A 12,674-nucleotide genomic window follows, 5' to 3' on the forward strand; every position below is an offset into this window, starting at 1 on the left:
TGAAACCCACTTCACAACCAATCCATCCATCCAAACCCCTCCCACCCGCTGCTCTCATTGGTTTCTCACATGTCATCAACAAAAGCTGAAGTGAAACTGCAAGACGTCACTTACGTTTGAGGATTAAACATGTTGGAAAGCTGGAAGCACTGTGTTGCAAGTGGTTGTACAGAAGCAGCTGCAGCCAAAACTGTTCAATGGGGAAAGAAAACACACTAATCAATCTCAGAATTCTCGACACGTGGTTCCAATTTAAATGTGGAGCTTCCACCTACTCTAAAAAAAATGATTATCTGGCACAAACAGCAACAGTTCTAACTGAACAGACAGCTGAAGGCAGGAAGCAGCACTGTGGAAAAAGCTAGAGTAGCTACAACTTGTGCCAGAAAAAAGAACCCTGCACCACCACAGAGGTGGATTTGCAGTGTAAACATTTCAGTGCAAACAAGTCTCCACACGTGAGCACTGTGTGCATCCCAGCACCACCCTCAGCCGTCCTTCAGCCCAGCAGCCACGGCAGGGCTGCCCCACTCCTCACTTCACAGGACTTGTTCTGAGCAAACTGAAGGATCCTTCAAGCACATCTGACCTTTTGTAGAAACACGCAGTGCAGGGAACACTCGGCAACTGATAAAACTTCAGAGCAGCTCTGAGTTCTCTCAGTACCCCAACAATCACTGATTACCTGCCGTTACCAATCACCACAGTGCATCTTATTAACGTAGCACTGTCCAAAAGCAGCTCTCTCACAGGCTGTAAGCTTCTGTTTGTTTAGGTGAAACAGGCTGCTTTCTCTCGACACATGTAGAATCAAGGGGGACAAAGGCAGCAACGTAAAGACTAATTGAGAGACAGCAACCCCAAACGCCCCATTTTCTCATCTGATTCCTCCAGCCCCTGCCTTTAACGCAGGGGAAAACAAAGCCACACCTGAAGCCCGACTGCCCCATCCCTTGGGCTGCCCCAGGCCCGACGGAGCGCTGGGAGCCACGCAGCCGTCCTGGGACTCGGGGATATTTCCCAGCAGCATTCCCAGGGCACGTGTCAGTCAACGCTGATGCCACGGAAAAGGCCAAGCATTCAACAGGCTTTCTGCTCTTTGTGGCCATTAGTCAATGTAAAGCACAGTTCCTACAGACAGCACAATTCCCCAGGCTGCGGGCAATCTCCACATCAAAAGCATTTCACTTAGAGACAACATTCGCAGCACACAAGGCACTGGTGACAAGTTAGATCAAAGTCCAGCTTACCTTCATTCTGCTGAGAGAGTCTTGTTTGCAGATCTGAGGAGAAATACACAGAGGTTAATTAGCACATTTGTGAACGTTACCATACCTGTGTTGTACCTGCCAGACAGATCGTTTAGCTTGTGCTTTTGTGCTCACCACCTTACTCAAAAATCTAGGCCTGCTCTCAACTGCTCCTATGAATAAATTTCCCTGTTTCCAGCTCCTCAGCTGGGATATTCTGTACTCAAGATATAACCACATAGGTAAGCAGGAGTATTTCAAAGAGAAACGATGCCTTAAAAGGAAAGTGAGACATGACTGTGCCCTTTAGATTAACACAGTTCTCACCTTGTCAGTAATGTGCTTCGACTCTTAAGTATTTTCTTTTCCCATGAGAAAATACAGCAATTCCTGCAGGCACTGAAAAATTGCTATCTGAACTGAAAGCATTTCAGCAGTTACCCAACCACCGTTGTGACAGCAGTCACTGTATTTATGTCAGAGAAACACGGTGCTATTTCACCTGTTATCTCTTCACAGAAGCATCACCACGACACATTCCTTTGGTACTCTTCCATTTCAAAACACTTTCAAGCATTCAGAACATGTAATTTGTCACGTAAGCATAACAGCTGTCCCTATTTGAAGTAACAGGGGCAGAAGAACACAGACTTCCCAACCTCTTATGACTTAAATACTTGACTCAGCTTTAGATTAGCAACAAAAAGCTTGGGAACGCTGGAAACAAACTTCACTCATGTTTCAATTTCTTAATTCTCACCAACACAGGGAGCCAGAGGTTTGCAGTGAGTCATCATCACAATTCACTTCTTTAGAAAGCTGTGATGACATGATGGACCACTTGGAAACTCGGCGAAATTGGCTGACACCTGTCTGGTATTTTTTCCCCTCCAAGCTCTGCTCCAGAATGCTGGCAGAGGCAGCGGAGCCACTATGGGCAGCACAAGCCCTGGAGACACAAAGGCCTTCCAAACGACTTCCACAAGAGAACACACACTGGGAAAGCACATAAAACACGGGATTAAAAGAAAGCTCTGAAGGCTGAGCTACATCTAGCATGTTCCTCATCTGGCTTTTTACCAGGAAGGAATGCTCCACTCCACCAAGAGAGAAACCCCATAACGGGGGGCCGTCCTAGGGCACATTCTCTACAGAAGCCCACGAGATCCACACAGAAGTGCCCAAATCTATCATCTCACCATCTGTTCTGGTGATGAGGCACTGGAACAGGTTGCATGGTGAGGTTGTGGATGTCCACTCCCTGGAGAGGCTTGAGGCCAGGCTGCACAGGGAGAGGCGTCCCTGCCTCGAGCAGGGGCTGGAACTAGGTGAACCTAAGGGTCCCTTCCAGCCCAAACCATTCTGTGATTCTATAAATAATCACCAATTTTTTTTGGTTTTAAAAAAAAAAAAAAAAAAAAAAAAGTGTTTGAATAAAATAAAGGCAAATAAGGAAAATCTCTTAGATCTCTCTAGTTAGATGAGGACAGACTTCTCCCTTTGCACCTCTGACATCACTTCAGCTGCACCCACCAAGATTGGCCACTGGGACCCTGCAGCCCCATCCTCCTGTGCCCAACGCGACAGCTCCACACAGAGCCCTCAGCTCTGGGCAGGGCTCACAGACCTGCTCCATTTACAGAAGGTCACCAATCAATGCCTGGCAGCAACATGTTGCATACGTTAATTATCTGCCATTTCAGAAGCATATTCCTCCATCCATAAAAGCTTTCATTAACTACTTGAATCCTCCCTGCTCAGGACTGAAGAATGGATTTTCTCTCCAAATCCATTCCATTTTTGAACTCCACTGTCACTCTTCTAAGGCTATTCCTCCTTAGGTGCAGCTTTGAACAGGACGTGGACACTGAAGTTACCATGTGTCCAGGGAAACTCAGCCACCTGCTGAGTACATCCTGCGTATTACCCGCAAGAACAGGGAGACCTCAATGACTCTGCACACGCTCAGGAGAGATACAGCAGGAGTATCTACCCAAGCACTGCGTGCCTTAAAAGACATTGCAATATTACCTGCTTCATTTTCAAGCACAGCCAGCTTCAAGTGAGCAAATGCTTGAAAACAAATGCCACATTTCCCAGCTTTCTCATTATTTACAGCAGAACAGCAGATCAAATCTGCTGACAAGGAATTCTGTCCCACAAAGTACATGAAGTGTTCTACGGCCTCCTGATTTTCCACTTTCAGACACACCTACCTAGAGAACAAGAAATAGACAGCTGTAGCTGTTTAGCTTCAGCTCCTTTTCCTGCTGGAATGCCCTCCATGTCAGTCACATCCAAGCTCTCAGGCTCCCCAGGCAACTTACCACCCCCCATCTCCAGTCTCATTCAGCACATACCAAACACAGGCAGTTCTTGCCACCAGTTAGCAGAGGCATGAAGCACATCACAGGCAGTTCATGCCCACTCCCTGACTAACCCAGGTTTTCCAACTCATCATACTTCTCACTGCCAGACACTGGTGCTGTGTCACATGCTCTGCACCTCTACCAGCTCTCAGCAGGTGCTCAGCCCATGGATCTACACTGAGAGCACCTCTGTTTACTCACTGTTACCTTGCTGTTTTTTGCCATTGTGAATCATGCAATATTTTATGAGATCAGAAACTGGAAGTAGATTTCAACAACATCCCATCGTTCCCAGTGCTTATCTGGGGAGGAAAAATCCCCTATTTGTGTGAATCAGCTTCTTGTTAGATGTTCCCATTGCACATACTGCCTCCTTCTTAGGAACTTCTTTTGGAAGTTGATTACAATTCCAAATGAACAAATCAGGAGTTAGCAGAGTTTCGCTATCAAAGTCTTCCTTGACTCACAGACTGCTAAGGCTTCCAAGCAGGTTTTCTGAAGGTATGCAGTATTTTAACCATAGCCTTCAGCTTGCCTGCCTTTAGTGTGACTTTTAAATGAACAAAGTGAAGTCAGAGTAACAGGACTGGCAACTGTCCGTGCCAGGTTCTTCCTCCTTCCTTTTTTAAAGTGCAGGCAATTTAGACCTGATGTCCCAGCCATGTATTATATCACAGGCTTACAATATTTACTGATAACACTGGACACTGTGTCCCATATTTCATGTACTGATTACTTCACTAATTTGATAGGAGTCTCACTGTCCTGAACTGACAACAGGCAGCTCTTCTTTAGACCCATCCACCTCGAGATGCATTTTTTCATCATCCATACTCCTACTTGATAGGAATCCCAAAACTTTATGACCAGTGTTCCCATTACAACCTGAGAGAATAAGCTTCTTCTGAAACACCTCAAGTACTTTTTCATTCAACCTCAGCCCTGCTTTTCTGTTGTCTTCAAGATCTGACAAATCTTCATCTACACTTCCCTTTTGTTCATTTATCTTCACAAAGTCTATCGTAACCTGACTCTGGGTAAGCAATTCTCATCGCACCACTTACTAACAGCACTGCCTTCTTTATTGCCTTATTGTCTTTATTAGCCTTTTCCTACTCTTCACAGGCTCTGTGCTTATCCTGTATTTTTCTGGAGCTCATTACCCAGATCAGTGTGGAGCCCAATTTTAACAGGACTGTCTCTTCTCTCTGTAGGATACAGATCCAATATAGCATTAGCTTTTGGAACTGAAGAAACTTCTTACATCCTGTCTGCTCATCCACTCACGCTGCTCAGACCAGCTGACTTTATTTCCTCAGTTCTTCAACCACCACTTCTGAAATCACAAGCCTTATCCTTCCTTTTAAGCTTGAGCAATTCATGATCACTCAGTCAATGGTCAAAGCTGTTCTCATCCATAACATCTTCATTACTTACCAAAATGAGTTTAAAATAGCATCCCTTCTTCATGAGTCAGTGAGTGTTTGATGAAGAAATTTGTCGGATATCACATCCAGGAATATCTGGGCCCCACCATTATTACTAGCAATTCTTCTCCAATCTGTATCAGGGAAGTTAAAGTCTCCCACAATGACATAATTCCTGGTAGTAATTTTCTCTAACAAGAGTAAAGAGATCTTTAATCCATAACCAAATCTCACTTTGGGGACAGCTCATGACTCTAAAAAGCTTTATTCTTCTCCACAGTTACTCAAATTGTACATAATTGCATTATTCCTTATGCACAATACAAGTGGAACAAACAGTGATACTCCTACCACCTTCATTTCTACAATTGCTAAACATGCACATTATACAAAAAACTTTGTTCAGCCTTAAAATTCACTCCTCCACAGTTGCATTGTCTCATAAATCCAATGCCATTCCAATGACTTAGATGTCTTAAGCACGTTTGTGGCCTCCTGCTTCAGACACAGGAGAGAACATGATTACAGCTTTTTTTGCAACGTTTTCCTCCTTTCTCACCAACTACACTTGTTCCCAGGCAAGGCTGTCACATCACCATCACCTACATTAAAGGTGATCTCATGCTACTGCTGTTCGCCTTCCTTCTTTTGGAATAGTTACTCCTCTTCCTTGCCACCTGGTCTTTTTCACCTCTTTCTTCATTAATATAAAGAACTCGTTTCTCAATTCCCAACGTTCTGTCACTTCTCAGACCCCTTTCCTTCCACTTCAGGGGATATAAACTATTTCCTTTTTTTTTTTTTTTTTTCAGGACAGTCCAGTTTCATACATTCGCTCCTTTCAACAATGCACTTGAACTTCATTAAGGTGACTCAGGTGTACCTTAAGTCTGAATGCCTTCTGCCACTCTGCTGGAAGACAGAAATCCCATGCATGTGTTCTTTCTTTGTCTCCTGACACTTCTTGTAAATTCCAGCAGCCAGTTATCTGCAATATCCCTCAAGTCTTTTCTACTGCTACAAAGATTTGCCACCTTTTGCTTCAGTATTAAAGTCTCCTGTAAAAGTTACCTGAAGCCCTCCTGAACATTTTGGCTCAGGCCAGCTACTGGACTAGCAGCAGGCACAATCAGTTCTCAGCCTCATCCTTTCAAGCTAAGTCTTGGTAATTCTTACAACAAAGCACACGAGCTACAGCCATTCCTCAAGCAACACCGTGACACCCTGATGTACAGTGCCCACCTCACTGGACATGCATCACACGATCCTAGCTACTTCAGTGTCCTCCATGGAGTACCAGTAACCTTCTTGCTCCTGGCACAGCTGGCTTTTGTTTTGGTTGTTTTTTTCAGAAGGGACTCTGTAGAGAGTCAATCCTCTTCCAGTTATGAGCCTGCCACTTTTAACAGCCAATATTTACAGTGCAGCAGAACATAAACGCTCCCACTAGCAGTGGGAACAGTGAAGAGACGAAGGTCTGAAATGATTAAATGAACTACAAAGATTCAGCAGAAGTAATGCAAAGTGAAGCATATCCATCAAAGCTGACACATGCTGCCACTGTTTATTTGCCCACGGATTTGAGAACTTCCTCAACCTGTAAGATGCGCTGTGGTTCTATGCTCCCAACTTAAAAGATCGCAAGATGCATTCAGCACTTTGTCTCAAAATCATCAAGTACGACCAGCACTTTGGGCAAATAAGGAGGCGATCATTTCTTACCTGCCACAGCCCCGAATGCCAACGACCCACTCATCTGCAGAGCCTGCTGTGCAGCCGGGGGAATCTGCAACCCAGTACCTGAGCAGGAAGCACCAACACACTGATTAATTCAAGCTGCATAAAGCCACAGGATTTTGCAGACTCCCTGTTCATCACCATACATACCCTCTGCAAGTCTTGCCATCAACTGAAGGCGACCAGTTGTTCCCAAGTCAATTCCAGTTCGCTCCAACTCATCGCTGTCCAAAAACGAGCTAGCACTGGAAGCATCAGTGCGCTCAGTTACATGCCCAACTTTCATCGGCCTGCCAGCCAGCTCAAATCCATTGAGCTGCTCCAAAGCCTTTTTGGCACACTCTGAGTCTGAGAACTGCAGGTGGGAAAAACACAAATTCAGAAATCCTGCCAACGATATTTAGCAGCACTCATCACATCAAACATCCACAGCTACAGAAACGTGGAAAGCACTGAACATAACAGCAGCTGCTGCAACCTTAAATGTGATTCATATTTTCTGCTATAGCCAAACACAAGCAAGGCAAAATATCTACTTTCCTCTACGCAGGGTATGTACTATTGTTGAAGCTGGACAACACAGACACTGCAGTCTGTGGAAGGCATGGCTGTGGTTGCCTTACAACACCTTCCCAGAGCAGTAGCCACTTGCATAATTTCTAACCACCACGCATCTGCTGGCTGCTCTTGCAGATGATCTGTGTCAGGACACACACCCAATCAAAAACACGTGTTTGCTGTCTGTGTTAAGACATCATATATTAGCTATGAAGTTAAGTCTGTTTCATCGGTCTCCAAGTGCCAGAGGCCTCTGATGTTGCTTTCATCACAAATTGCTCCACTCACAAAATTAGGTATTTGAGAGCCAAGATGAAGATGTTTTTAACCAAAAATTTCAGCCTCTGGAATTTGATGTCACCAAAAAAAAAAAAAAAAAAAAAAAAAGAATAAAAGTCTGTAATTCCATGATTTCAATGACACTATGAGAAAGTCAGTGTTGGCAGGTGTACTCGCCCGCCAGGAATAGCACTGCTCTGCAGGCACTGACCATCAGCTATGCTATTCCTATCTGTATACATGCATCATTTAATCACATCACCCACAGAGAACTGGCAGAAAAAAAACAGACCACTGCTGCACATCCTGCAACAGAAATTTCTAAGCAAGGTTTGAGTAACCTGCACTGCTATGTGAGAAGGTTACGCTCAAAGCTGCCCAACAAGTCTGGTAACCCCACTCATACCGTAATAAATCCGTATCCTTTGGAACGTCCAGTTTCACTATCCATCATCAGCTGAATACTTTCAATCTAAAAAAAGAATAAGCCTGTTTGTTCCAACAGTTTGGAACAGAACAAGGTATCAAATAACACACATGTACAGTCCTGACAAACATACACATGAGAAACTAAGTTTGGTTTTTTTTTTTGTTCTTTTTTGGTTTTAAGTTCTTAATTCTTCCCTCAAATACACATTAGCATAGAAGCAGATGTGCGCTCTGACACACGAACAGAAGCAGTAAACACCAAGGCCATGAAACAACACAAGGCGTCCCATACGCTGAGGAAACCCAATTTATGAAGAAAAGCAGTTTGCATGACTGGCCAGGGGCTTTAAGAAAAGTGTGCCTGTTTTCAATGATTAGGTACACTGTAATCCCTAACATTCCATAGTTACTGAATTTAAACACGAGAAAGTCATCCATGAGCCATGCAATAGTGGCTGAAGAGAGAGCTGAACCGAAGACTGGGAAGAAAAACCTTCATGCACAGCTATCTGTAAATCCTCCTGGTCTGTTTAACCCTACTGCCAGACCTCGGGAGAAAACAACAGAGCAGCCACATGGATTACAATTTAACCAACTGCTGCGACGTTCCAGACTTCTGCATAACAGAATTAAAGGGATACACATAAAAAACTGAACAAAGATCTAAAAAGTGAGGTTACAGAATGTACAAAACAAGGCTGCTGTTCTAAAACGATATGAACATCATCAACAGGCTTGATAAAAAACATACCTAAGCAGCTTATGAAATGTATTATCTTCTCCTTACTGATACTGACATACCCTCAATGCAACAGTCAGCACAGTGCTGCACCAGTGTTTAACTTTTTTTTTTTTTTTTTTTTTTTTTTTTAAGATGGAAAGTTCAGATTCAATCTCGTCACCTTCATAATTGTAAGGAAACATTACCATGCTATAAACTGAAAGTCACTGATCAGAGTGTAAAGACAGAAGCCTACATCACAGCAGCAGGTGACAAAGCAAAGGTTGGCAACACGAGTTACTAATTAACAAAAAAGTATTCAGAAACAGATTACACTACTACAGATTCACTGTGAACCAGACCAAGGCCTGATTCTGGGGAACTTCAGGAACTCACTGAACTCTCAAGCTCTCTAACATAAGGCCTACACTCATATCACTGGACCATGTCTCCAGTCAAGGCCCTTACTTGTTCTGAAATGCTAACTCAATGCCTACAGCCTTGTGGTGCAGAATGTAGGTACACAGCAGTGAGAAAATGAAAACGTTTGGTGCCTGTGAGACTGAATTTTTTCCAGGGGCTGTTTGAAAGCTCAGATCAACCACAAGCCCACAGTGCCAAATCACAGCATACCCTGCCGAAGGGCTCGAAGATCCCTCGAAGCATATCTTCAGTGATGTTGAAGTGCAACGACCCTACGTAGAGCCTCATGGGGCCGGCGCTGCCCTTCTGCAGGTTGTTTGCCATTGCTGCTGCTCTGTTTTTCTCTGCCTGCGGGGAGAAAGAAAAACAAGAAAAAACATTGGTAAATTCTGTACGAATACAATAATACTGAAAAACCCTAAAATAAGTAAAAAATACTTCCATCAAATTCAACTGGTTTATAGTCTGCACGGCCAGGCAGTCAACTCAAAATACAAAAGCAAAGACCACGACCAAATACAGAGATGTAATTCCCTAAAATCTTCAAGCTGAACAACTTTGTGCAGAATTCTGGCTTGCACTCAGTAAACTGTCATTTTGATTTTCACACATCTGCTGGAAAGCACACTATGTATATTATTATTATTATATTATGATTTTTAAAAGTAACACTATTAACACCAGTATTTTCAAAATGCACCTTTGATTTGCACGTCAGCTACTGGGAACCAAGGTCAATTTCTACATTTAAACCATATGATCATTACTGGTAAGGCTTTCTGCATGTTCATTGGTGACCAACTTCAAACACCAACTTTTCCAGCAAGGTAACAAGTCACCAGTTAAAAAAACCAAGCTTTTAACTGTGTTAAGTCCTTACCTGTGATGCCTGCACTATGATTGGTACACCCAGGACTCTCTGTCCAGTGAGTCCTATTGCCAGAGGCACTGAACTAACATCAACGAATTCCACATAAGCAATTCCCTTTGAACGCCTGGAATTCCTATCAGAAATCATCCGCACATCACGCACCTGAAAGACAAGCACAGACACACTGTTACAGACAGAGCTGCTCCAGGAAAGAAGCTGAAGCAGTTTACTTTCAGACATACTAACAAGCAATTACCAGCCAAATCAATCAATGGCTGCGTAATTACGCTGCAAATCTTGGGTGGCATCAAACCCTCAGAACAAACAAATCCTGGAGGAAAGCTAGCACTCAAAACTACAATTCAGAGTCAAATGCAGTATTTTTTTTAGGAAAAAGGTCAGCAGATACCTGCAGCGCTGCAATGCTTTAAGCCAGAACCTTGCAGCTGGTAAAACTGCTGAAAAATGCTATTTCTTCAAAACTGGAAGTTGAAATTGAAATTACACTTCAACCGGCAGCAGATTACCTGCAGGAGACTCAAAGTTCTGAAAATGAAGTCATCTGAACCACAGCTGCTTCCTTGCATTTTGCATCACACTGCACACCCAACAGTAAACTGACCAGTTACTTCCCCACGCTCAGAGCCTTAAATCACGCACGCCCCAGGACTCTCCTGAAAGACTCCTCCTTGTCACTCAGCACAATACCCACCCTAGCTAGAGACACTTGACCAAGTACTCAGAATCTCTTCAATCTCCTTATTACTTACCTTCCCTACTGTAGAGAAAAATTCTTCCAGGTCTCTTGGTCGAATTCTTGCAGCTAGCTGCATGCAGAATACTGTTCGAGCATCCCTCTCTTCAGGGGTAAGATTATCAATAGGTTCTCTGGAAAGAAGAAAGATGCATTTAAAAAAAAATCTGAATAAGGTAACCTTTGCAATGCATGAAACTTTAAACACAAGCATTTTGAAGTCAAACAGTGAACAAATACCTGCAATATTAAAAAAAAAGTAGGTGCCAAGAGGTGAACTCCTAATATTAATGCAATTATATTTAACATGACTAAACTTCCTGTTTTCACCTTGAACTTGAGTATGACTGGAAATCAGTATTCCAAACTCAGAAGCCCCAGCTACACAGGAGCTGCCATTCTGCTACTGTCACGAACAGAGAAGAGCACCATACTGACAAGTTTGTGGTAAAAGATGATAGGAAAATGAAGAGCACAGCATTAATCAGCACACCAATGCACTCTCAGATGAGCTTTGCAAACTAAGTTATTTATAGCCAGTCACTCAGGAGTCACTCCAGGCACTGCACAAACACTGACATCTACACCAACAGCTCCCAGTCCTCACCGCTTGTGGCTTCTAACACTCCTCCCACAAAAGCAAACACTTGAATAGCAAATAATTACTGCCATCCCACAGACTGGATCAGTGCTGATTTCAACTGAACAACAGCTGCAATCAGACACACTACATTTGAAACGTTAAAGCTTCAACTGGAAAGAGCAGCAGAAAAAAAACCTGGCTTGCATTTATGCACAGGATAGAATTAGCAGGCCTGATTCTACACTGAGCTTCCAGTAGCATAACGTATTTATTTAGATATATCTATATCTTAAAATCTTCCTGAGAAAACACAAGAAAGATCAATTAAATTATCTCACTTTGCTAATAAAAACCATGCAAGCCTATTCTCTAAATTAATATACTTAAATTTAAACAAATCTAATTAGCAGCAATCTAAATACAAATTCCTTAATTGGGAAGCTTAAGAATGGATAAGCACTTTCTGGATTTCGGTTACTACTCCACAAATAACATCAACAATGGGTAGGAAAAAAACAGCAGCACTTTTCCATTCTGCGTTTAGTAATATTTAGTAGGAATGCTAGGTAAGTTAAATTAGAATTAACACAAAAACATGAAAACTAAGGCCAGACACATTTTGCAAATTGATGTTATTCACAATGGTACTCCAAAAACTGGAGAGAGGGAAGGGATGACACGGGAAAAAAAGCAACATTTCTCCATGTTCTCATTTATTGGGCTTCCTGAACGATGAATTCCAGCATCACTTGTGACTTTAATTGGATAGCTGTGCAGTCAGTCACACACTATTTCATCATTACACTTCTTCCTTCAATCGATGGGGGAAAAAAAGCATATAAAAATAGCTACCTAACAGGGCTCTTGTCTTTTCTGAAGGGACTTTTGCTTCTGGAACGCCGTCTGCTGTAAAGAGATAAGAACAAGGTTACCAAAACACTTCAAGCATAACGGTCTTATTTTAAACAAAACCTATTAACGATGCAATAAAAAGTAGAGAAAACTCAGAAACCTTAATTTGATGCTGTGAGGCAGACCAATCTTCCCTCTGATGGCACTGTTGAATTTGGGACCAGAACTACGGCAAAAGCAAAGACAGACGTCACTTACCAGAGCACCTCAATTCAAGATTTTGTCTGTACTGACATCACACTGACAGCACTCACCCACCCGTGCACCTGGCCCTGCCAGCACTGCCTGCCAGCAGCCCCCACTGCATGCACACACAGCACACCTCAGCACACCTCAGCACACCTCAGCACACCTCAGCACA

The 12,674-nt window shown here is 43.1% G+C and overlaps 1 protein-coding gene across 6 annotated transcripts in view; it reads right to left on the minus strand.

Annotated features, from left to right (window-relative positions):
- Positions 1-12,674, minus strand: part of RBM39 (RNA binding motif protein 39) — a 28,787-nt gene that overhangs the window by 4,494 nt on the left and 11,619 nt on the right. For 2 of the 6 annotated variants that reach the window (XM_042835474.1, XM_042835470.1), the window contains exons 5-14: positions 12,414-12,479; positions 12,254-12,307; positions 10,835-10,952; positions 10,074-10,226; positions 9,404-9,541; positions 8,027-8,092; positions 6,934-7,138; positions 6,769-6,846; positions 1,251-1,283; positions 115-190 (exon numbers count right to left, since the gene is read on the minus strand). In XM_042835474.1, coding sequence (XP_042691408.1) covers positions 115-190; positions 1,251-1,283; positions 6,769-6,846; positions 6,934-7,138; positions 8,027-8,092; positions 9,404-9,541; positions 10,074-10,226; positions 10,835-10,952; positions 12,254-12,307; positions 12,414-12,479 — 987 coding nt within the window. Of the gene's footprint in view, positions 1-114; positions 191-1,250; positions 1,284-5,056; positions 5,238-6,768; positions 6,847-6,933; positions 7,139-8,026; positions 8,093-9,403; positions 9,542-10,073; positions 10,227-10,834; positions 10,953-12,253; positions 12,308-12,413; positions 12,480-12,674 lie in introns of those variants that run through there. The other 4 variants (XR_006171557.1, XR_006171558.1, XM_042835471.1 and 1 more) reach the window with 4 other exon arrangements.

Source organism: Centrocercus urophasianus, unplaced genomic scaffold (genome assembly GCF_019232065.1).
Source record: "Centrocercus urophasianus isolate 14NV4802_14NV808 unplaced genomic scaffold, USGS_Curo_1.0 seq_53, whole genome shotgun sequence".
NCBI lineage: Eukaryota > Metazoa > Chordata > Aves > Galliformes > Phasianidae > Centrocercus > Centrocercus urophasianus.